Source organism: Triplophysa dalaica, chromosome 2 (assembly GCF_015846415.1).
Source record: "Triplophysa dalaica isolate WHDGS20190420 chromosome 2, ASM1584641v1, whole genome shotgun sequence".
NCBI classification, from domain to species: domain Eukaryota; kingdom Metazoa; phylum Chordata; class Actinopteri; order Cypriniformes; family Nemacheilidae; genus Triplophysa; species Triplophysa dalaica.
Window position 1 is genome coordinate 24,675,858 of NC_079543.1, and position 26,985 is coordinate 24,702,842.

At 35.9% G+C, this 26,985-nt stretch overlaps 1 protein-coding gene across 2 annotated transcripts in view; it reads left to right on the forward strand.

The window, feature by feature from the left end:
- mad1l1 (mitotic arrest deficient 1 like 1) overlaps positions 1 to 26,985 on the forward strand; it is a 96,760-nt gene that overhangs the window by 54,732 nt on the left and 15,043 nt on the right. For both annotated transcript variants that reach the window (XM_056740446.1, XM_056740455.1), the window contains exons 12-17: positions 220 to 360; positions 1,781 to 1,837; positions 2,371 to 2,462; positions 4,693 to 4,783; positions 11,216 to 11,420; positions 15,528 to 15,718. In XM_056740446.1, the coding sequence (XP_056596424.1) occupies positions 220 to 360; positions 1,781 to 1,837; positions 2,371 to 2,462; positions 4,693 to 4,783; positions 11,216 to 11,420; positions 15,528 to 15,718 (777 nt within the window). The remainder of the gene's footprint in view (positions 1 to 219; positions 361 to 1,780; positions 1,838 to 2,370; positions 2,463 to 4,692; positions 4,784 to 11,215; positions 11,421 to 15,527; positions 15,719 to 26,985) is intronic.

Here is a 26,985-nt window from a genome sequence, read left to right on the forward strand (position 1 = left end):
GTGAGTCGATTCTTTTATTAAGAAATTGGATTTTGCCACCAGCTCACCCTGCCGTAAATATCTATACTGTTCACGTGTGTGTGTGTGTGTGTGTGTGTGTGTATATATTAGCATCTCAGATAGCTTTTCCATGCAGAAAATGTCTTTGAAGTATTGCACTGACCTAGCTTGCTCTGTACTGAATTGAAATTAAAACTCATTTCTGTGTATGTGGGTCAGGAACGAGATGGGATGAGGGCCATATTGTCGTCTTACGATAGCGAGCTGGTCGTAAGTGAATACTCACCTCAGCTTACACTCCGGGTCAAGGAGGCGGAGGACATGCTGCAGAAAGTCCAGGCCCACAATTCTGAGATGGAGGTGAGAGAGCTACTTTTCCCATAATGCATTGGGAATTCTTCCTAATTGGAATGGGTTTGTTATATTATAATTTATTGTACTAACAGGTTTGTATATAAAAAAGCTGACACTAAGCAACTCGTTTTATATACTTTTCACATAGGTCATTCTGAAGTCAAAGGTCAAATAAGATTGGTAGTTAATTTGAAACGTAGACATATTGATGCAAACATTGACTCTGTAATATTCCTTAAGGATTAGTTCATCTTTAAAATGTAAATTCTGTCATCATTTACTAACTCTTCTGTCATTTGAAATCTGTGTGAATTTATTTCTTCCCCAAACACAAAAGAAGATATTTTGAAGAACGCTTGTATCCAAAAAAACATTTGATCCCGTTGATTTTTATTGTATGGACACAAGTCAAAGGGGACCAGTGGTTTTCTTTTACCATCACGTTTTAAAATATCTTCATACAGGTCATACAGGTTGGAAATAGGGCGTGTAAATAATGACATTATATTCATTTTCAAGGTGAACTATTCCTTTAAAGTGATGCTTCACCAAAAATTTGGTCATCATTTACTCACCTTCGAGTTGTTTCAAATATGTATAAATGTCTTTTTTCTGATGAACTCCAAGATATTTGGATGAATGCTTGTAACCTAACAGATCTCGACTCCCATAGTTGGAAAACATTGCTTTTTTCTTTTTTTCTTGTTGTACACAAAAGACATTTTGGAGAATGTATGACAGCAAACATTTCTTGGGCATTTTGACTACCATTGTATTTTTTTCTACTCTGGTAGTCAATGAGGGTTAAAATCTGTCTGGTTACAAGCATTCTTCCAGATATCTTTCTCTGAGATCATCAGAAGACATTTATACAGATTTGAAACAACTCGAAGGTGAGTAAATGATGACAGAATTTTCATTTTTGGGTGAAGTATCACTCTAAATTTAGCACTTGATGTCATATTAGAGGAACTGTTGTGTAAAATATACAACATCATGCATTTGCAGTCATTTTAACGAACTCTTTATTTGGTTATTCAATTTCTGACTTCAACGGAGAAGTCTGTTGCGTGCCTGTTAGCCGTGGTCAGTAGGCGGAAAATGAAGCAAATTGTTTTCTTCAGAGTAACATACATTGATGAATCACGCACAACAACACCAGGGATGTTTATCATAGAAGTGCACAGAGTTCATGCTGTTGTTATGACCAAATGTTGTGGGATTTAAGTGAGCACAAGTTACACCAAACTGGACGGGATATTTAAAAAAACAAAGCGCATATTAAAAAGTCTAGACTTGGCTTGTGTAGGCTGGCCTCATTGGAGAAATATCCAGGCAACGCTTCTGATATTGACTGCCCTCGTGACTTTATAATTTTCTCTTATGGATCTTGTGTTTATGGGAATGATCTGTTTCGCTCTGATAGATTCAGCTGTCCAAAGCCCAAGAGGAGGCAGGCACCTTCAAACTACAAGCTCAGATGGTAAGTGTCATTTCAACACTTTGGAACTTTTGCACATGGTTCCCCCATGTGGTTGATCACCGCAATTGTCTTTTACCAGTGTCGTAAATACTGTCGCTTTATAAATGTCGCTCTTCCCCATGTGCAGCGCAATACATGTGACTTTATTTACTAAGCTTATGATACCGTCAAACGCAGAAACGTCATTTGGACCCGACTCGCACTCTTCTGCAAGCAGGGGGCTGTTTCTGCCGACCCGATCACAGAAGTTGCAAAGTGTGGTTGTAGCCGCTATAAGGCTGCTCAGCTAGCAGCGGCAGTACAAGTTCGTCTAGTTAAGAGTTGTTCTACCACTGAAATCATTTTAGAGACGTATTTTAAGGTCGAAAAACTACAAAGTGTTGCTTTCAGTCGGGTCCTGAGTGCATCATATTTAATAAAAAGAGGTGGTACAATGTATATCAGAAATACAAAAATCAAAACTAAAGTAAGATTTTTACTGGCCTGTAGGTGCTATATAATCTTCTTCATCTTTCATTTCTTTGCTTTGTCAGGTTGCTGCAGAACTAGAGGATCTCAGAGAGCAGCAGAAGTCAAATACTGAAACAAGCACCTTAGCGACGGCGGAAGAGAACGCCACTCTAAGGTAATTTTAGGACTTTTGGTCTATATGATTTTTAAGGACAGCTCTGTGTCATACGACAAGGTTGCCCTGCGCACTGGTCCAGTTGTGGGAGTCATGACACGTCAAGAGCTTTCTCAAATTCATAAGCTTTGTTTTGATTGGCTGGCTTCTGTGCAATTACCGGGTGCATTTGAATGGCTTGCATCACATCTTTCAAAGATATTCAAATCTTGTTTTCAGTAAAATGTAAATGAGATTCCCTTGAGCACAGCGTGCGATCTGCTTAGTTTTCCTATTATCCGACGCTTTCAGCATGGCATGAAAAAGCTGGCTGTGTTTGGCAGTTTTACATTCGGTGCCCATTCCTGTCTTAGCTCGTGTGACTCAAATATCTTTGAGGCTGTGTATTCCCATTAGGTGTGTATAACACAGAAGCATTGATTGATAAATGCATCCTGACCGCTGAGTAAATTAAAGAGGGACCTGGGGGTCGACGGCAGTTTATTTTACAACACAGCTTGTAGTAAGCCACGCAGACACGAACAAAACAGGGCAAATAAAAAACCTTGAGCGTGAGCTATTAGCACTTTGAGTCTTTCTACCACATTTAAAAAATTGAGGGACTTGAAAAGCGGTGGATCTTTCATTCCACTATTATCATATTATAGTAGCCTGGATAAATATTAGCATGTGAAGCATTAGCTTGTGTCTGTGGTTTTTGTCATGGCCTGTTGCTTTGCCTAATTACTATGGTAATGTGATTATTCTACATTAGCTTTTGTGGCCCTGCTCGCTCATTTGACGAGTGAGCTTTGATTCAACCACTAGTTCATCTTTCTTTTTGATCCCGTAACTACCCTCAAAGAAATGTCACCGAATCGCTCTTGGAACCGTTTCACTAAGTTGTTTAGACCTTAATTGAATATTCATTTTGTTTTGTAGGCTAAATGTTTCCTGACATTCTGAAATAGTTTTGGAAAGACTGAATTACTTTTGAACTCGGAACGTCCGGTGTAACTCCTTAAAAATATTTTCACGAAAAAATATAGTACGGTCATGTGAAGTCATACAAGTAGTGTTGCGCGGTAAACCGGTTCTGGGAGTTTACCGGTACATGTTAGATTTCAATTGGGTCAATACCAGAATTTTGCTTGTTTCGGTACTTGAAACACTGCTGTTCCAAAGTTCACCGCTATGCGGCAGTATGCCATAGACCTGTCGCAGAACCGCCGACATAGAAGAACAAGATGAATCGCTCTACAAGCACTTTTGCGACCATTTAGACTTAAACACTGTAAGCGATTTATTACAAATTGGGCTCTTTCTACTTTTTCTGAGAGATTTTTAGATTGTTTTACAGTGTAACCATATTCTACATGCTTCTGTACATCCCCATTCAACGGCATATATAACGTTATCTCTGTTCCAAACATCTCAGTTAGCCTACTAATCATTATCAAGTTCTCTTTCGCGTATTGTATATGCTCTTATACTGTCAAATACACACACTGTAATGTCAAGAAACACCAAAAGTTCACATAAGCACAGTTCGTTGTGTTTTAAATGTATATTCGCATCAAAAAAACAGAATTTGCCTTAAAGTGACAGTAAGCTAATACATCTGTGTCACATATCGTAATATTGCAATGCCTCTGCTTCTGTTTTGCATATTTCTAATTGCACACGGCTGTTTTTAGTCTATTGTTTGTATTTATTAGCATCATGAATTTCAGTGAAAACTTGGCATGTCTCTTTCACTTTAATGATAACATGCCCTTGAGCTGGCATGGATGCCACAAGTTAGAGCCAAACCTGATGATCCATGTTATCCCAGCATGATTAGAGAATGTTCCAGAGAACATCTCGTGTGCTTCAGTGGAAGCAAGGACATCTGACCTTTTGCACAAAGGAGCTTACACGCTCAATGTCACATTCTCTTTTTGATCATTGACCTAGAAATAAAGCAGCACCTTAAATATTTTGTCTTCGTTTTACGTCATAGACTTTTCCTTTTCAGCTATTTCAAAATCTGTCACATAAATCCAGAATATAAATCAAACTACAAATTCAGTTGTTTAGTGGACCCCTCTGAATTGGTTTATAAAATGTATTTGTTGTCGTTTTGGTGTTGGTGGTTTATTTTGCTGAATACATTTTGTTATTGGTGTGTACAGTTTGTCCATTCATAAGTTATGTTGAAATACAGTCTGTTTTTATTTTTTTAAATGCAAAATATTTTGTGTGGGTTTAGGCAGAAGATTGAGGAATTGGAGGCAGAACGTCAGCGACTGGAAGAGCAAAACAACATCCTGGAGATGAGACTGGAAAGGCACAACCTCCAGGTGACATTTTAAACCTGAACTCTAATTTTGACTTTTTATAAAAAAAATCTAATTTTGGTAAACTTCCATTTCAGTGTGACTAGTATCAGCAAACAAAATCGACAAAATAGCGATTAAATATATATATATTTTTTTAAAGAGATAGTTCACCCGAAAATGAAAATTCTGTCATGATTTACTCAATTTGAACCAAACTTGTATCAGGCTTTGTTGTTCTGTTGAACACATATTTGGATGAATGTTTGTACCCAAACAGTTCTGGGACACAAAACTACAATGGTAGTCAATAGTGCCAGAACTGTTTGGTTACAAACATACTTTTACATATCTTTCTCTGTGTTAAACAGAACAAATAAATTTAAAGAGTTTTGAACAACTTGATGGTGAGTAAATCATGACAGAATTTTCATTTTCGGGTGAACTGTCCCTTTAAGACACAGTCATGTATTAGGTTATGCTTGAACTTACATCACCAACACACTGAAATTCTGACATCTGTTTATTAATTTATTATTACATTTTTTGTCACCAAAAATTGGAAAGTTTCACTTTTGGCTGCACAGTAGAAAATTAACTTGAATGCCCTTCTTTCAGTGGCGTAACTTTGTTTTGAAAAGTGGTGGGGACAGAGATGACAAAAACTAGGCTTAAATAAATTGTTTCTGTAATAACTTGTTGGAAATATTTATCATATATAGTGGGCAGTCCATTGGCTACACCGCTTTTCGACTCCAGCTCTCCCAGGATGTGGTTCCCAAACTGTCATTTTGGGAAGGTCACTGGGCTTTTGCTGTGCATTACAACTAAAAACTGTTTATACCTATGACTAAAAATGTCACTTGTTTATTGGTTTACGTGTTTTTGTGTTTGGACACTGGATGCACAAGGAAGCGCCGCGAGTGTGGATGATGCACGCATTTATTTACTGGCCGCGTTTCTGCTCTCTGCATTCTGCAAATATAACTTGTGTGGTGGGGATATGTCCCACCTGTCCCACCCGCATATTACACCTATGCCTTTTTATTAAAAAGTTGAATATTAATGTAAATATTATTAAATGAAATTGCACACAGTAGTCCATAATTTAATTTGCACAGTCTGTGCTGCATGATCATTAGATGCAAGACATTATTACTGTTTAATGCTGTCAGAGTTTGATTGTGATTCAGATTGGCCATTTGGTTTCTTTTTTCACTTTAGACCGACCCCTCTGTTCTCGGTGTAAGATCAAACTTATTTGAAACGTCGACGTTATTTGAAATACTGAAGTTAACCAATAGTTTTGTTGTTTGGTTTTATGTTTTATTCCTAAGTGGACTGCAAATGATATGAGAGGGGAGACAGGTTCAGGTAATGAATCGAGCCAGATTGAAACTCACCGTCCCTGGATGCTCACCACAGCTTAATGCGCCGTGACGTGCGCTACCCATCAGACCTCAGAGAGATTGCTCCCTCAGTTGTAGTTTTGCGATCATTGTAGAAAAGGTCGTACTCACAGGTGCAGTAAAAACATCCTCTCTTCGTACAAAATCACGTGGTTTCATTTCGTGTCTAATTGTAAATCGCCAATTTATTGGTGATGTGTGCCATTGTAGGAACATAAAAAAAATATTGTTGAAGCTGTGCTGTAGAGCGAGATGTGTGCCTGCGTGCATACACCAACGTTTCACTTCCCTTGGCTGTAGTTTATCTGAATATTTGCGTTTTTGTCTTCAAAGACTCAACTTAAACATACTTGATGATCTTCCTTTAATAATGTTGTTTTATATTTATTTTTTAATGGTCAATGAATAAATTATGTTTGGCTAGAGGCACTTAAAGAAGTTGGACTATATGTCCTACTGTTTAAATATTTAATGTGTTTAGATGCATATCTATCGATATATTTTCAGTACACATTTACTGTGGCGTGAAGTAAGATCAAATAAGTATTATATCACGGCGAATACTTTCATAAATACTAATCTACGATAAAAAAAATCTCTACATATAACAAAAATATGTATATGAGTCTTTGGCAAATATACCGTACATGTGTCTTATGGTGTGACAACAAAAATAATAAACAAACTGTTAATAGTTTATTATTTTAAATTATTAATATTTATAAGCATAATATATAAGCGCTTAAGAGAGATTTATCTGCATTGTTGGTTCTTTTCTACATTTTTGCTGTCACGCCATAGGACACATTTACGATTTATTTACTACCCACAAAACCCAAACATATTTTAGTGGTGTGGATTAAAATACTTTAATACTGTATGGATGTAAAACGAAAGATTCATAATGTCGAGTCAGCACTTCACGTTGTATGTACCTGAAGACAGAAACGGGACATAGGTCATCAAACTCTTAATCTGGGGTGCGTTTCCCAAACGACATAACTCTCTGGTTAACCACCATAGTACGATGCATCGTTGGGGAAATTAACAATGTAGTTACGACCATTTCCTGAAACCGTAGTTACTCTGTCGGAGATCAATTCTGTAAATAACATGCATTGCTTTTAAGGACTACTTTTGTTATCTGTTGTTTTATTTCATGATATTTAATTCATTTATAAGTGTCCTTCTACGTCATTCCGCCCAGGGATTCCCCAGGGTCCTAATGCAGGCAGATCATGCCCATGAGCACTTTTAAAAAATAAAGCTTCTATTTCCTTTACGAACTAAAAGATGTCAAAACAAATGTTTATATGTTTCGAACGATGGATATGGAATGCACTTGATTTTGCTTGCTTACTTTGATCAAAAGCTTGATGCAGGTAAGTCTACATGTCAAAATAACATGGAACGATGCTTCTAACCACAGCTCTAGACCTGTAGTTCCAACCATGCACTTAGCGATGCTGCTTGCGATTGATCGTTGGAACGTGATCCCTGATCGGATTAGTTACATTGTTGATGTGGGTTCAGAGGTCCGGATGTGTCCTGGCAAGTTAAGATCCAGGGCCCAGTTGCATAAAGCACCTTAAGTGTAATTTTTTTCTTAAGTTAACCCTTAAGTACACCTTAAGTTTTACTTCTCCTATTATCTTTGGTAAAGAGAAATCACCCCTTAAGTGTCACACTTAAAGGAAAAACTTAAGGTGCTTTATGCAAGCGGGCACAGAAGAGTTAGAGCTTTCTATTAAGGTGTGTTGTTTGGTAAAACATGAAGTTTATTTCATTATGGTTGCAGAGCAATTTACTTCTTTAATATAAAATGGAACCGACTGCTGTCACTTGTGTATTTTGTTTTTATTTGTTTTTCAGTGTATTTTGCCCAAATGGTTACAAACAACAACGTATACGCCAGTATGTTTTTAATTAAGTCATCGCTTACAGTGATCGGTTCATTAAATAATAGCTCAGATGCATTCCCCTCGAGTACTCGCTCGAGTTAGACCAAATGCCCACATCTACTCTGTATTGTTTAGAAGCCACTTAAATTGTCAGAAGTGTTTATGATGTATTGCAGCTACTGTTGCTCGAGCCCAGTGCCTGTGTAACAGTGTGTGGGTATTTTCTCCCCACATTTATCTTTATAGTGATGCTTTTATATTTATCGGCAGCATCCTGTCCATTTATCCTTCTGTTTCACTTCCTGGTGCAATGATGCGATCGGCCAGGCTGGAATCAGTCCGACATGCTCCGCTAGACCTCAACACTGGTTCCAGCTCAAAACAAACAGAAAAATCTGAAGTCCAAAAGCCACGTCTCTCATTCATCTTGCTCCGTCCGACGCTTGGGCCTGGTAATGCGCTTAGACTTGGTCTGCAATATTTATATGCCTCTGCTATCCATTAACTGTGACGTTCAACGTGTCGGAGTAAAATAAGCGAATTCAGGCGGACGTTTATGGATAGCCACTCACTCGAAACTTATCGAGGTATTAAGGGGGTTTATTCTTTGCCTGAGGCCTGCAAACCTTTACCAATTTTAAATGTCTGGTTGCTCAGCTGAATGTTAGATACATGTCACCACTTCAAGGTTTAGATGTCAGCGTTTGTGTCTTTAATTTCAATCAACTTTTGGAACACCAATTTACAGTCCGTTAAATCTTTCATTTAGCTATTTCTAGTGTTTTTTTTGTTCGTCATCTCGCTTTGCAGTATTTCACCTCTTCGGGTCTCTCTGCCCCTCTTCTCGTAGTCGGGTGTTCAGCTCAGGGTTATGTGATTTGCTCAGTAATGAGATGTTCAGATTGAGGCATTATTCTTTGATGGGTCCTTTAATTCTCCAGAAGGCTCAGTAATGGCTTTTAAACCCCTGAAGTTTAACACCCAAATGAAGAATTGTTCCACGAGATAAAGCCTTTCGTTTCAGGCCGGGATGAACTATCGCTCCACGGTTCTTTTGTTTGGAAAGTAATTTGGATAAATGTAGTTTTTAGGCATGAGAGCCATTTGAAGAATTTGTTATTTTAAAGTCTCATGCTCATTGCTTTTCTTTGACGTCATGTTTTAAGTCTCAGTTGCTGAACTGTATGATATGTATATAATTGTTTGATGGATGAGCTGTTAAACCTCACTTAACAAAGTTATCACATACTTCGTTTCAGATCTGTTTCCTTCGATTATTTTAGCTGAATCATCCTCTGGCAGACTTTCAGATGTGGAATGAATCAGAGATTTGGTGGCAAGTCAGTATTTAGACATGTTTAAAGTTTTCTGTCTGAAGTCTGAACCTCAGACTCAACTTTCCATCTCTCCTTCTGTTGTTGTCGTTTTTTCTAACAAGCGCTTGTAAGTTTTCTTTAATAACTTTTATGCAGTGAAGGTTTTCAGTGTCATACTTCTGATTGAATGGATTTGATTTTATGAAAGTTTTGAAGCGCTGTGAAGGTAATGAAATCTAAATGCAATATAGAGTTACAGATTTTCAGACTGGATGTGTTTCAGCCTTTTGATTACAGACTTCTTTCTCATAAACTTTTGGCCACACTTTAATTTAAGGTCCAGTTCACGTTATTAATAAACCATTAACTATATTTTTTGCCTCAGTAAACTACTAATTTGTTGCTTATTAATAGTTAGTAAGGTAGTTGTTAGGTTATGTATTAGGCAGCACTACAGATGTAGAATATGTTCATGTTGAATATGTGCTTTATAATTACTAATAAACAGCCAATATGCAAAAAATAGGCATCTAATAAGCAACTAGTTTATAGTGAGAATTGGTCCCCATACTAAAGTGTAACCAAACTTTGATTATATGGGTAACATTCTTCAATAAGTTGCTGTTTGTTAACATTTGTAAATTCAACTAAACGGCTTTTCCTCGCGGAAGCTCTGCATTCGCTAAAACTGAGCTAATAAAGATTTCAAATTACAGTTTATGTGGCAAGTAGCCGTGTAATAAGCAGATAATGTACAAGCAGCCGGCTGTTATCGCGAAATAAGCCCCTCCAGAGTACACTGTCGGCGCTCATTTCTGCGTTAACAACCGGCTTCCTGTACATTATCCCTAACTTAACAGGGTCAACATTAGATTTTAAAAATGTGTTTGTAAATGCTGAAATTAACATGAATGAAATGCTATCGAAGTATTGTGCAATGTTAGTTAATGTTAGCTAATTCATTAACTAATTGTTAACAAATAGCACTTTTTTTTAAAGTGTAACTATATTTTAGTGGAATAGAGGGAATTGATGGTTTACTTTATATTTATGTATATTACTTTTTGTTCAAAATTGTTTTGGACCGTTTTAATAGTTTTTAACGGATTCTGATAAGTGTTTTGAGTCTTTTCTTTTTCTTAAAAAAAATCGAATGAATGCTTTAGTTAAATAGTTACAGCTGACATTCTGCGCAGCTTGTTTCATCGAAATGCCAAAGTTGTAACTGCTTTCAAACCAGTTTACATTCAAAAAGACATCGAAGACCCTATTTCATCCTTCATGTGTCTGTGTTGGGCTGGGATGTTTTGCCATGTTTCAAAGCACCATAGTTTTATCACATTTCATGGAAATAAACACATATCTGGCTCAGTTAAAGGTCCAGTGTATGAAATTTGGTGGCGTATAGTGGTGAGTTTGCGAACTGCAATGGCTTGCTGAACCCTCCCCACTCCCTTTCAAAAAATATGGAGGCTGAATCAGGACTAAGATGTTATCATGTTTGCGCTTCTTTGCCGAAGGAGATAACATATTTATAAAACGCTCCCTAGAGCAGTTTGTCCATTTAGGGCTACTGTAGAAAGAACATGGTGAATTCCATGTAAGGGGACGGATGTAAAATGATGCATGTAGATGAAAAATAGCTCATTCTAAGGTAATAAAAACATAATGCAAGTTCTTTATGAAGACAGTTATGTATATTATATTACCTTTCTGTCAACAGATCCTCCTTAAAATCACACACAGCACCTATAAAGTTTACATATTAAGCTTGAATTTGAGTGAATGTTTAAAACAAATATCTCTCTCAACATTTTTCATGTCCATCAGGGGGACTATGATCCAGTGAAGACCAAGGTGATCCACCTGCAGATGAATCCCACCAGCATCGGCAAGCAGCAGCGAGCTGAAGAGGTGGAGCAGCTCAGGGCCGAATGTCAACGTTTGAGGGACCGTCTCAGAAAAATGGAGGCAGGCGGGGCCATGTCAACAGATGATACTACACTCATCATCCCACCTTCACAGGAAATACTGGGTGAATATACAGATGTCTAAACTTCTTCCTAATCCCACATCCTCACAATGATTGTGGCCTTTTAGTTTTTTGTAAATCCAAGGCAAAATGTTAAATGGTCTTAATTGGGGTGTTCCTATGATCCATAATTAGTTGGATCGCATTTATTTATTGTATTCTCTCTCTCCCTCTCTCTCTCTCTCTCTCTCTCTCTCTGTGTTCATGTGAGTGAAGAGGTGAGAGTCTAATTAGGACTCAGACTCACGGGTAAACAAACACCCTCAGGGTTGCTTTTAAATTGCCTGTAGCTTCTCTCTTCTTACTGTTGCTGCTTTTTTCCGTAACCTGCTTTTCCTTCCATTTGCGCAGATGATTATACACTTGTTTGTTTGTACACTTCAGAATGCAAAGATTTGGTTACTCTGTATGCTTTTGATGACTTGATTGCTTGTTGTAATGACTGACCCGGTGAATAACTTGACAAGGTTTGCTTTGAACTGACACTGGAGTAAAGGGTTGTAAATTAAGAGAACATCCCAAATTTTCATTTAATCAGCATTTCTTGTAGCCATTCCAGACCAGTGTATGTTGAATTTCAACAACCTTTGGAGCAACATAATGTCATCCAACATCCATCTGAAAGACTGACAGCATCCTTAAAAGTGAATATGAACTTGTTTTCGCAGAACATCTTTTCTGTTATTTTGATCTGTTTCTTAAATTTACATTTTCTGCAAATAGAAAATATAGTTTTATTTGAAGTTTGGGAGGAATATTTGTATTAGTTCACAGAACGTAACAAAAATAATAATTTAACCAAAACACATAACTATAAATAGAAATATGTTTAATACAATTCCATTGATTTCTAGTAAATGAAAACTAAGTCAAATAACAGAAATTGTGCTCTGTATTTTTGCAGACCTGAAATACTGCAAAGAAAACAAACACATAACCACAAGTTTTATCACAGTTTTCATGTGTCTTTCACATTGCTGTTGGATGACTTTGTCACTCCTGAGGTTTGATTTTGTTGAAATCCAACAGACTTGGATTGAAATGACCACAATACATTTAAATACATTTGATTTGAAATTAAACTTGAGGCTCTTAGTTTTTTCCGCATCTGTACATATAATATATATATATATATATATATACACACACAGTATAAACAGACAGAAATGTAAACTGATATTTACTACTGACGCACTGCAGCATTTTGCTTGCTTCTTCGTATTTTTGGGAATTAAGATTGAGTATTTGGACACTTTCTGGTCGCTAAACCTCCTGGCACATGTCCATTGTTAATATGATAAAATACACCCGTGGTTGCACTGCTATTGTACATCTGGGAACTGACTTAACATCCATAAAAAATGACCTTTGGGCCAGACAATTTAACGCAGTTGAAGCAAGTGCTATGAAAAGTTAGTTTTGAGAGCAGGTGCAGCGAAATCCAGTATTTGTTTGGTTTTATATTTTGTATCTAAAGCACAAGCATTTAGCCATTAAGTACGGCTTGTGGGTGTCACAGTTTAAGTTAAGTCAATTATTTGGCATGTAAAGTGCCATTAGCTCAGTGCAATTCTTTATGTTTTGGTTTTATTGAATTAGCAATCATCTTTTTTACTTGTTTGTTTATGCACTCTCACTTTGTGGCCATTAAGTAATTCATATTTGGGTAAAGAATCTTTAATTGCTGTTTATCTACTCTATTTTCTGGCATTTGAATGGAGTCTGGATGAAATCTGGAAAAAGGGATCTTTTACACACCAAGAATGAGAACCGGTACTTTTTTGGACCGGTACATAATAGGGTCGATACCAGAGTATCAATAAGCTTCATGACAAACAATACTGTAATCAATACTTGTTGTTTTATCTCTGTGTATTTTGGTGTTAAATGGTGATTTGAAATGGTGAGGCTGCTGCCGTCATTTTCTGTCATTTTCCATCCATGAATGATTTCCGAATGGCCGAAGTTTGCTTGACATATGTGTGATATCTAGGGCCATATGATTTCCTCAATGTGTTTGTTATCTGCTTGTTTTGCGTGTTTATGAGTGAAAGAGTGGCATGGTTGCGCTTGTGGAGCTTTCAGCGTCTGTGTTTCACAACTAAGAAAGCTTCCGTCAAACACCCCATTAGCGGTAACCCGTCAAAATAAAAGTCCTTTATTTGAGAACAAGTCATAACATTGTTTTTAATAATTCGGCCACGGAGTGTATTTACTGACTTTAGTAAATTGAAGTTAATTCTTTCACTGCCATTGACAAGTTATCTCGTCATTTAAAAAAAAACACTTCCCCGCCAAATACGAGTTCATACAGCAATCAGTGTTTGTACTGTTGTACACAAGGTGGCGCTATTACACACCACTGGGAAAAAGTACAGAATTCCAGAACGTATATGTTTAAGCGGTTTTTAATGAGTGTTCTGAGTGGAATCTGGGCGGAATCTTTGACAAAAACGTTAATTATCTCCGCTGTTTAATAAAATGATGCATTTTTGAAGAAACCTACCCACATCTATGGAGTGATAAAAAACGAATAAATGAAGATAGAAGAATACTGAGAAGAGTAGAAGCTTGAGACTCTGTTTTTTCATTTGACATATTGTTTGTCCATATATTCTTCACAGAAAATTTACTGTGAGCCATTAAAGTTGGGTGAAAATGTTAAAAAACGCTGGCATAGGCTGGCAACTCTTTTTTAATGTTTTTTAATGTGCTAGTAAAATTATAAAATATAGTAGGCCTACATTTAATTAAAAAAATATGAAATTTATCTTAGAATATGTATCTAGACCTAAAACCAGAAAGTAAAAAAGAAAAACGGTCTACCATCCAAATAACCATAGTAATGTAAAGTAAATATGTTGAATAACATTATGGTGTACTCCTATGCACATGACAGGTGCCGTAAGTGGTATGCTAAGGAAAACAGACACACGTTTTGTTATGTTTCTGTTTGCTCGGAAGCATTTGTTAACTGCAGTTTTAAAGCTCAGCTGTAATAAAGAAACTTAAAATGTTTAACTTCTTTCCCATCATTTGATTTTACATCAAAGTATAGAATGTAGTATCGATAACAGTATTGATAAGTGCCGGTATCGGTAAGCCGTATCGATAAAATCTTAACGATACCCATCCCTGCACAGAATTGTTTTCAGTTACGGTTAAGGTATTATTTTGCAAGTTTTTTGGAAAGAGACTTTTGTTTTAGAAAGTTGGTTTTAAATGTTTACATTCATCACAAATTTGCAAAAGGATGTCCAATGAGAAATGTATCTTTAATTACTTAATTTAAAGGAACAGTTCAACACAAGAATAAAAATTCTGTCATCATTTAATCACACTCGAGTTGTTCCAGATCTGTATAAATGTCTTCGTTCTGGTGAACGTAGAGAACGATATTTGGAAGAATGCCTATAACCAAACAGTTCGCGGCCACCATTGACTATGTTCTGTTGAACACAAAAGAGAATATTTTGAGGAATCTAAGATTGGTTCTGGGGCACTTCTGACCACCATTTTCATTTTTCCTACTATGGTTGTCATTGGTGGGCAAGAACTGTGCCATTGTCATTAAAACTAATGTCAATAAAACTAATGCATACAAATTGTAAAAGACAACAAAAATGAAATGCTGAACACATCGGTGTGTTTAGTTATGTGCTGCATTCGCACTTTAACTGCAACGCTCTGGTTTGCATTTACAGCAGACCACTGTAGAACATTTATCTCTCTTTCCTGCAGAACTTTTATGGTCCATAATAAAATTTTCATGAATCCGCCATTAGAAAATTAAAGTTGCTGTAGAGATGCGGCTGCTGTTGCACATGTAGAAATGGCTGCGACTGTAAGACACAGTTGAATTTTTTTCTTATTGACCATTAGGTGATACATTTTCATAGTTCTGTAATATTCAATTGAATATTGTCATATGATTTTGGCCTTTAATCTTTTTTCTTGTTTACTAGGCATTCACAATGAGTGGGTCAGCCATGAAAGTAATTACATAGGTAGATTAGGGGAGTTCAGAAATTGATTGCATTGATCAACCATGAAAAATGAATGACTTTGAGTGTGTTTGCTAAAAATCAATGATTTGAATGTTTTTTTCAGACCTGCGTAAACAGTTGGAAAGTGCGGAATTAAAGAACCAGCGCCTGAAGGAAGTGTTCCAGAAGAAGATTCAAGAGTTTCGCACGGCTTGCTATGTATTGACTGGGTACCAGATCGATATCACTGTGGAAAACCAGTATCGGCTCACGTCCGTGTATGCTGAACACATGGAAGATTCGCTTCTGTTTAAGGTACATTTATCCATATGCACACGGTTTATGTTGAAGAAGCCCGTTCACTTTACACATCACAGACTGTAAACATAATGGGCTTGATGTATGAATGTTGCGTATTGAAAGGGATACAACATTTTTCACATGGCAGGATTTATCAATTATAAAATTATAGAGGTAAAATTGACCCTCACTGTGAAATCCAGGCTGAAGTGAGAATAGGAGAACCCAAGTAGTTCTAGCAAAAAAAAGACACTCACATTTTAATTTTTTTTATGCTGAATTTGATGATTTTATTAACAGTATTTTTAAATATTTTTTCATTTTAATGTTCTTTACAATATGTCGAATAATTTTACAAATATATGCATGCTCTATGGAAGCTCTTGAAGTTTTTATGCGTGAGGCCCAATGTTTTAAAGTGCAACCGTACCTGAAACTAGAAAAAATGTAAACCATGTAAGCATGTCAAAGCAAGCATTTGCTGGCAACATTAATATGATTTTAGGTCAATCTAAAGTATTATCTTGAGAGATTTTCAACAAACAAATGTTGTTTTTTAGAAAGGTGGTTTGTTCTTTATATTGCATGGTTAAAATGCATACAAATCAAAAGAATGACATTAGGACCCATTGTCAAGGTTAAGCACCCAAAGAGCTACTGGAAGAACTTGAGTTGAGGTGTGTGTTTGTGGTAAGTGAGGGTGTGTGTGTATGTGTCCTTATGTGAACCAGCTCATCGCTTCTTCAAGCTCGGGTGCATGTGAGGAACGTAGCATTGATCTCCCCAGGGGTTACGCTCTTCTTATTGGGTGTTTGCTGAGGGAAAGCACAGATTCTAGCAGAAGGAAAAATTCAGGAAATTGGTTTGTTCACTTTAACAGCGAGAGTTCATGGTCTGGAATAACTTATAATCAAGAAAATCACCTTCACCAAAGTACTTTAGATAAGTAGGCCGTTTGTCCAAGTAAAGTTGGTCTCTGACTGTATACTGTATACAGCTGCTTAAGTATGATTATGGTGGATATGCACATTGGTGGTTGTTGAGGAGATCCCCTCTTCCATGTAATGCACTTTGAATGTCCAGAAAAGTGCTTTATAAATCTAATAAATTATAATTATTATTGTACAATTTTGTACTTTTTAGTCCTGTTACATTTTATCTGAATCAATTTGTTAAATACCAGTTGTGTGGAAATATTGCCGATAGACTTTCTGTATCCGGCCTTTTTTTGTTTGGAGCAGAATGACATGCTGGAGCTCTATATACCCATGAGTTTGTTTGCCAACAGGAGAGCTTGAACAACTTTGCTGTCAGTCACAGATAAAACTTATTTATGTAGATAGTATAGTTCTGTTTGCATTTATGTGAATTAAACTACACCGGCCAGTAAAGTGCTCACAGCATTATAGAAAACCTGGAATCAATGCAGCGTTTCATAGACGCTTGAAAATTAGCTGTCTTCACAAAATGTTTAAAAATGAGTGAAGTTGATCATAATGAATGATGTGATGAACAGATGGTTCATTATTCGTCTTTTTTCCCAACATATTAATGGCATGAATTGTTTATTTTTTATTAAACAATGAAAAGATAATTACAACCGACTATGGCCCTATAAAATCCATGTTTTTTTCCCCAAAAAAGTCTGTTTTTAATTTTTCTGGATTTTCTGCAGTGTTTTCCTTTTTTAACTGTACAATAGTAAGTAATATATTTGCCTAAATAAAAAATAAAAACATAAGTTAACTATAGCATTCGCTTATGAACTATCAAAACATCATACAGTGGATACTTTAAACCATACAAGTGAAAAAATCTGAAACAATTGTTTAATGTACTTAACTATGTTAATAAACTTGTTCATTTTCCTTTGTTTTCAAGTTTACTTGAATTTAAGTACTATTTTTAATGGTCATTTAAAATAGGTACTATTTTATCATTTTACTAGGACATTTCCATTTACCAAGGTAAATAATATAAATGGTTGAATTATACAAACATTGGGTGGTAAAATATGAGTGTAATAACTTATTCAAGTTTACCAGACTTTTATTTTGACAGGTCGCCACAAAGGTTGCTTGACAGTAGCTTCAATGGAGTTGAATGCTCTGCTCGAGCTAAATGCGAGCAGCACAAGCAATCTAACCACTTTTAATACAGATATGCAAAACAAGCAGATAATTTAACCGCATTTGAATAATTCTAACATTATTAATAGAAAAAAGTAGCCTTTTGTTAGCTGTTCAGCGCAACTTTATTTTTAAGCAGTAATACATTTGCCAAATTCCTTGCCATTCAGTGTTAAACAGCAAAGTCCATTTTCATGCCTGGATTCTGTGATTCCGTCCGCGTTTTCCGCATCGCGGAAATCATAGGACCCTATAGACACTACTTGTGTTATATCTGATGTACACATGTTGAAATTCTTTGGACCTGGTTTGTCGTTTTCTGTTCAGACTGCAAAACGGTTTGGGTCGGTTTTATTTTTTTACTTCCTGCCTGAAGCCTGTTGACTTGAGATTGAAATAAGTTACTTTAGTCACTTTAGAGCGTTCATTAGAATTTAAAATGGTGAAGTGCACAGTGGTTTCGCAAGCACTCCTAAAATATTCGCAAATTATCATTGCGCATCGTAATGGTAGTCATCCGTCTTTTAATGCAAATGAGAAGATATTGTTCTTATTTTGGACAGGGGTGTATATGATAAAAAAAATGTTATTAATGTGTTGCAAAACTGCATGCTCTTACGATAATGTACCTGCAGACGTAATTTATCTTTAATTAATTTTCTTCCTTTGTGAACCAGAAAAATGTTGGGTTATAATAATCCCTTATAGACACACACACGGTGTAATAATTGGATTTAAGTTTTGTTTTTTGATCGGTAGTTTCCTCGGGCTGTTTAATTAAGGTCGCAGAAAAGCTTCAGTGCGTCTGAGTTGGGTTGTTATTGCTGTGTTTGTGTGCGAATATTTACCAACACATGAACTCTTAGAGTTTAGGTATGTAGTGTTCATTTACTAATACAGATTGTTGACTGTGAAAGTAATTGGATGTTTTTGTGAACATAACTGCAGGCATTAACATTTGTATTGTTCAATTTGATAGATTGATATGCGTTTATGTCAAGTTAGTACTCGTTCACTGCTTTGTCACTCAACCTCGACTCAGTAGCATTAATAATAAAATATATAGATGTCAGTCAGAAGCTAATGTAGGAATTAAAGTGTTTGCTGTGAGCTTCGGGTGTAAAAGTTGAATGCTATTTCTTGCTGAACCAAAACATAATGTGTTATTTATTTTCCCTAACTTAAAGGGACAGTTTACCCAAAAATGAAAATTCTTTCATCATTTACTCACCCTCAAGTAGGTCCAGTTTGTCGTTCTGTTGAACACAAAGAAAGATTTTACGAATAATGTTTGGGTCACTATAGACTGTTATATTAGGAAAAACTACTATGGTAGTCAATAGTGCCCCAGAACCATCTTGTCATTTCAAACCTGTATGACTTTTTCTTCTTCTGCAGAACCCAAAAGAAGATTGAACAACCGCGGTACCCGTTGACTTGCATTGATTGTGTGTTAATGAAATTGAAGTGAATGGGTACCGCTGTTGTTCGGTTAGCAACATTTTTCAAAATATTTTTTTTTGTACTGCGGTCGAAAAAAGTGATACAGGTTAATTGGGGTAAATGATGACAGAATTTTCATTTTTGGGTGAACTGTCCTTTAAGGAAGTCTGTAAGATTCGCTAAGGGTTCCTATAACTTTGTCCTTGTGTAAATAAGTTGAATGTGTGTATATAAGATTTAGAAGAGTGATGACGTTCCTAATGAAACTTTATTTTATTTTATTTTACTCTACCAAAGCATTTACTACTTTCGGTTTGTTTTGACGCTTGAACTTCAATTTTCCTATGTAAATACTTGCCAGCTAGTTTGTTTGCTAACTGGAGAACATCAATAATATTTTAAGTTGTGACAATTCAACAAGTTTGAGCCAATTTATTTATTTTTCATTGCATTGACGTGGTAGCTTTTTGGTTGCCAAGCTTTACCGGCCAATTAAATGCTAACAGCAGTGCAGAAAAATCACATTAGTAGTTCCCCAAGCCTAGAAGAATTGCAAAATTCACAAAAATGACTGAAATTGATCATAATGAATGATGTTATGAATGTGCACTCCCTGCTGAAAACAGATGGCTAATTATTCTCTCTTTCTCAGCATATTATTGGCATCAAGTTGTTTTTAAAGCGCAAGCACTCAAAGATAAATGAATAAAAACCCGCCATTTTCCCCCTATGTCAATGTGTTGGTTATTGTAGGGTCCCTAAAGGATCAAAGGAGTGAATTGAAATCCTTTCCATTTTTTTGTCTGAGGAGAAGAGAATAATGAGAGCGAAAACTCGTTTTTTTTGTCTCTCATTTGTCAAACTGTCATTGACGGGTACTCGTGAGAATTGTCAGCGCAGAGTCGTTTATTTTCTCCCTTGTTTCGAACAAATGAGTAAAAAACAAAACCACATAGATCTAAAATTAAACTTTAAAAAGTAACAACACATTTCCTAAATGCTAAGGGAAAATATGCAGCTGGTATGAATAGCAATTTCTATGCATAAATATCCACAGCTGTACTGTGTTTGAAAGTTGTTTTAAAGAGAGAGGTTATGTCACGACATCAATAATTAATATGATATTCGTATTAGCACTTTTCATCAAACGCTGCGCTGAATCAGCGTTTTATGGCAGCAATGAATATATTGCTCAATATTTGCATGTCCTGTGTAACAGTATGACTGGATATTCCGAATTACCCCTTGGAGATAAATAACACGTCTATCTATCAGACTGTCTGTAGAGTTGAGAGGCAGGAGAGCGGGGGGAACATTTCATGAAGGAGAAATGGCCGGCATTACTCGATATGTTAGGAATATGGAAATGAGGTCGAACTGCGCAGTTTTCTGATAAAGGATTAGTTCTAACAACCTGAAGAACCAGGCCTGAAATGCAATCCATTTTGGTGTGATAACGCAGTATAGCAGTACTTCCAAATGTTATTAACTGCAAAAAAAGTGAGTAGAATTGGTTGATATAGTGGGATACGATGCATTTTATTCCAATTTAATGGGTTGATGATGTTTTCCCATTGTCTTAAGCAGTCAAACGATGAAAATGTATCCGAAACCGTTTTAGCGCATGTAATTCGGTATGTGCATCTTACTGAACACAAGCTTAGTGTTGGAGATAAATGAATGCATCAATTCAACCCAGATTGCATACTAACTGGGATTAAATGACATACTGAGCTATTTCACGTACGTCGCTATCAGAACAATACACATAAACGTCTGTAAGATTACATTTAGAGAATATCCTGTATGTTTAAGTGATAGTTCACCCAAAAATGAAACTTCTGTCATCATTTACTTCTCATTTCAAACCTGAATGACTTTCTTTCTTCTGCAGAACACAAAAGAAGATATTTTGAAGATGGGCACAGTACCGGCTCCCATTCACTTCGGTAAACAACATTCTTCAAAATATCTTCTTTTGTTTTCTGCGGAAGAAAGAAAGTCATACAGGTTTGAAAGAGAGCGAGTTGGGGTGAACTATGACTTGAGGACTTCACTACTGATTATTGAATAAGCCATGTGTTCATCGAATCCCCATAAAGTTGAAAAGGCTTATGCAAGGCTCTGATATAAAGAAAACATGCAGACTTTTCATTCGGCTAATTGAAACTAATTGCTTATTACTACTTCAGGAAATGAATCATTGCAAGAGGAGGCTTGTAGTTACATATTCAGCATTACGTCTTGCCTGTTTAAGAGATTTAACCAATACTGCTGCAATGAGATATTAGATTACATTCATTTAAAATCATTCTGTCTAACATATTTGTATTCACATTCTGTTTGATGGTGTTCCTTTAGCTAGCACAACTGGCTAGCATGGCGCTAATAATGTCAAGAACATAGGTTCGAATTACAGGATACACATGGAAGTGATTTCTGTGGCTGTACATATACATGTTTTATATTTATAAAAGAGACCATTATCAGTCTTCTTATTATTTATAGGTATATGTTTAGAGAAAATTATTATTTTGTTTTATTCTGTGAACTAGCAATAATTTTTCCAAATTTCAAATAAAAATGATTTCTATTTGCATTTATTAGTAGAAAATGAAAACTGTAGAGATAGTTCAAAATAACAAAGGATGCTCTAAAAAAAAATTGTACTTCAAATACTGCAAAGAAGACAAGTTCATATTCACTTTTAAGCAATACAACAGTGATATATGTACTGTATGTACATGTATTTAGGAAAAGTTCAAAATGTATTTTTTGTGATAACCTTGATTTTTATCACAGTTTCCATGTGTATTGTCATGCTGTCAGTCTTTGACAATGCTGTTGGATGACATTGTCACTCCTGAGGTTTGATTTTGTCTATATTTAACAGACACTGGACTGTAATTGACACCATACCATACATATAGAAAAGCTGCTTAAATTTGAATGCTCTCTGCTCTCGCAAATGAACACTTGAAAAATATTTAACGCAATAATTAATGTTAAAATAATCCATTTAATAGAGACATCAGTTACAGTACTGATCTCAGAATGTTGATTCATTCATAAAATTACGCTGTTAAAGAAATACGTTGTTTCTACATCAATTCAAAGATAAAATGTGAAATTATTAAAATGTAAAAGTATATTTTAAAATATTATTGTCAAGTGCGATTAAATGTGATTAATCACAGAAAAAATGTGTGCTTAATCCACATTATATTTTAAATCGATAGACAGAACTTATGTATATATTTATATTATAAAACAATTGAGTAATGTTTGTCTGTAATATTTATTTTTATATGCATTACCAAAGAGACCAGATGTTATTCAATTTCAATAAGAGAAATTAAAGTATAATATTATCACATTGACACATGGAGATTGTGCTCAACAGTACATCGTATTGAACGTACTATACTTCAATTCCCTTCAGTCTTCATGTCATCTGCATCAGATCTGGCCAGACTTTGTGCTAGTCTCAGGTTAATTTTGGGGTTGAAGAGCAGGTCAGTGTAATTATCCGTTCACTGGTTGTCAGGCTGATGTGTGTCTGTGCTTTGCCGGATTGAATTGAGAGCTGTGGATCAGACATTATAATGCACTTTCTTTCACGGTAAAGAGCCCTATTGCATTGTGCATTGACAAAACGATGCGTCTACCATTTGTTACTGATGATCATTGTAGGATCATTGTTTAACAAGGGCTGTTAAATTCACATGGCATGGTTTTATGGGTTGGACGAGTTGACTACATAATGATTATGCTGTTCACATGTATGTTGTATGTCATATTAAAATCTTGAGTTGTTAAATTACTGTTGTTATTTTTCCCTTATGATTCATTGGTGGATCTAACAGGCCATGCCATCACAGTTTTCATGTCTTACTACACAGTACATTTAAGACTTCAAATTGACTTTAATATGACATCAAATGCTGTCCGAATAGAGGAGTTGTCAGTTTTGGCTGATTTACTTAAATACGAGATAAAAGCAAAGTACATTTAGATACAAGGTATGTTATTTTGTTAAAGGCTGTCCATTTTAAGTACATTTTCATTGGGATTTTAAAGGAATAGTTCACCTTCAAAATAAAAATTTCTGTCATTTCTCATGCTGTTGTCAAAAAAAATTTGTGTTGGTAACCGAAACCCGTTGGTCCCCATTGACTTCTATTGTATGGTCACAAAACCAACACAAGTCAATGGGGACCAACTGCTTTATTTTACCAACATTTTTCAAAATATCTTCTTTTGTGTTCGGGAGAAGAAAGAAGGTCATACAGGTTTAAAATGACAAGAAGGGATGTAAATAATGACAGAGTTTTCATTTTGAATAAATGAAGACAGATATTTTTTGAACATGTTCGACTGAACATGTTATCTCATGAGTTTTTATTCGATAGAACAGACAATTGTGATCTTTCCAATATGGTATTGCATGAATGAATCTTGTCATAGTGTCTGTGTGTTTTGTCCTTGCCTGTGAAATTAGGCCCGTTGAAGCCACCTGCGACCCTTCTGCTGAAGATAATTCACTGTCAATATTTGTTAACCTTGAGTTACACACACACACACGCACACACAGACAGACATTCGTAAGTTACCATTCACTCAAACACACACACACACGCACCTCATCCATTAAGATCAAATTGTGATGTCAATCATTACACATTGGCTGCAGTTTGATTGTAAAACTCAAAGCATTTTGATGTGGACTACCGAGTGTTAACAGACGAGGAAATATATACGAAGCTCTATACAGTTTAAAGCAGAGAACAGACACACAAATCTGTTCAAAGTGTTTCTAGGATTCAGTTCAGTGAGCCATGAAGTAAAAACTTTGGAGACAACTGCTGTCTCTGTTAATTAGAGTTTCATATTAAATCATGGTTAATAGTTTCAGCAGATGCGAGTAAAGTTTTTAATTAGAGGTGCTGTTAATACTGTGCCGTGCTTGTATTTAGTTAATGTAAACCAGCGATGTTGGGAAACATTCTCAGAGGACATAAATTGGAAAGATTTAATGTTTTTATTCAAATCAGTGAACTTTTTGTGATGTATGAGTCATTGCATCAATTTTACATTGTTGTTTGTTTATTAATGTTTAGAGTTTGTTGTTTAACAGCTTATCTAACTTATACTGTATTCGAATACATCTCATTACTGTAAATAAATACAAATGAACACGTTTGTTGGTGCAATGCATAGTGGGTAATCTGCATGAGGTATGTTAAAGGGATACAGTTGTTCACCCAAAATGACAGTTCTTTTATCGTTTATTTAACCTCATGTCATTCCAAACCTTTATGACTTTCTTTCCTCTGCAGAACACAATCGAAGATATTTTGTAGAACGTTGTTAAAGGAGTAGTTCACCTTCAAACTGAAAATTCTGTCATCACTTACTCACCCTCTTGTCATTTTAAACCTGTTTGACTTACTTTCTTCCCGCAGAACACAAAAGAGGATGTTTTGAAGAATGTTCTTACAGTAACAGCCCCCCATTCACTTGAAATGGTTACAATAGAAGTGAATGGAGGTGCTGTTCTGTTACCAACATTTTTTCAAAGATCTTCTTTCGTGTTCTGCAGAAAAAAGAAAGTCATACGGGTTTGAAATAACAAGAGGGTGAGTAAATGATGACAGAATTTAATTTTTGAAGGGGAACTACTTCTTTAACCAAACAATATTGGACTCCATTGACTTCCATTGTATAGATACAAAAACTGAGACATTTCTCAAAATATCTTCTTTTATCATATAAAGGTTTTTAACAACATAAAATAATGACAGCTTTTGTATTTTGGGGGGAACAATCCCTTTTAAAATGCATCAACTAGATTTGTATTGTATGGCTGTAATGTGAATATTCTTTGTAGTTGGTTTATTTTGATCCCTTCCTCAAGTTTAATTATGTTCTGAATCTCTGTATGACTTGGGTTTCTGTCCTGTTTTGTGTCCAGTCACTTAGAAAAGTAAAAGCCCACATGTCCATGATAAGTTGCACAACTTGAGGTCCCATTTTTGCCTGTTGCACAAACCGATGTGGGGTTGTGCGAGTTCAGGTTTAATACTTTCCCCGAGTATTACCTGTGCGCTTCATATTATGAAACCTTGTTACCAAACCTTGGTAGAAAAGTTACCCGAATGTTATGGGTGTATGTTTTTCTTTCAAAGCCATTAGGTTGGCTGCATTATTAGCGTTGGCAGTAACTCAAGACAGTAAGTGAATCTCAGTCCAGCTGTTAATTCTAATCGCGAGTGACTCCTGCAGTTAAATCGATTTGTATTGAACAAGAAGATATAGAGTATCCTCCTAAATGTTCATGTGGACTCGAACCATAGATCTATTGCTTGTAAAATTAGATTGTGTACAAAGTAGTGCATTCTGGGTAGGTACGAAACCACAGGCGGCTGCAAATTTCTGCAGTTTTGAGGAGGTCAAAGCACCTGTGACTATGGTTGGGCATAGTTTCAAATTTATTGATTCTGATTCCAAGTTTGATTCTGCTTATCAATTCCTAACGATTCTTAGTTTCGAATCGAAATCGTTGAAAATGCAAAATTTGGAAATGGTTGAGAAAAATACTTGATTTGTGTATTTCAGTTTTTGTCTTGTTAAGAAGCCAGACTAAAGACACCGTCAACCGGAAGATGCAATCGTTTTTTCCTCCATTTTGTCGCATTTCCGAGTGAAATGGAATTTCGAATGAGAAAAATAGTGGGCATGGTTTTCGTCTTTCTTTGCGATTTGATTGTATCCATAAAAAGAGCTGTTGCATTTTGCCACAGAAGGATTGGGAGGAGTTAACGGATGCTCCGCCCAAGCAGTCTAACATACATCATCTAAGATGGTTAGTCATTACAAGAAGGAAGTGTATTTTCGGATTTTAATTGAAGTTTATGAAGGCACACAAATTTTTAAAAGAGAATGACCCACAATGATAGGCTGTTTACAATAAACCCTGAAATGTTTCATGAAAAAATAATTTTCTATTAACAATTTTAAAACTGAAAGTAAAATGCGCCATGCTCACCCCACAGCAAACCACTCACACCCGGTGTCAATGATACAACCTGTGTTTTTGAAAGTCGATTTACTGTTGGGAAAATATCATATTCGCAACATCCCTAATCAAGACATCAGATTCTTTTTTTCATCAAGATCGCTGTATTTACTCAATGATATTCAAAAAGTTATCAAAAAAGACTTTGTGAGTTTTAGTTACCAAATGAGGAGTTGAGTATTGTATTCCTACAACTTTTAAATCCCATGTGTCAACTCCTTTACATGTCACGTCATTAGCCGCATTCACGTGATGACAAGTGCACAGATTTTAGGCATGAATGAACAGTTTGAAAACCAAATAAATACACTTTCATAATGATGCATGCTTAATTCTGTTCTGTTGGTAAATCCTCCTAAATGTGACAACCTCAAAGCATCCAATCCAACACGTATAAATCAAAACATGACAGGAAAATAATTGCGATATTTCTATTTGCGTGAATGCACTCGTAACGTTACAGTATCTGGCAGTTTAATTTTAGCACTGTCCGGCGTTTATCTGTAATGCAGCCACCACCTAAGGAAGCATTCTCTTTATCTCCCAGCAGTGTTTTCCAGTTCTTGCCGTTCTCTCTTATCGCCTCGTAACTCCGTTTCGGTTATTGTCAGTCCAGGTTGGTCGTCGTGATT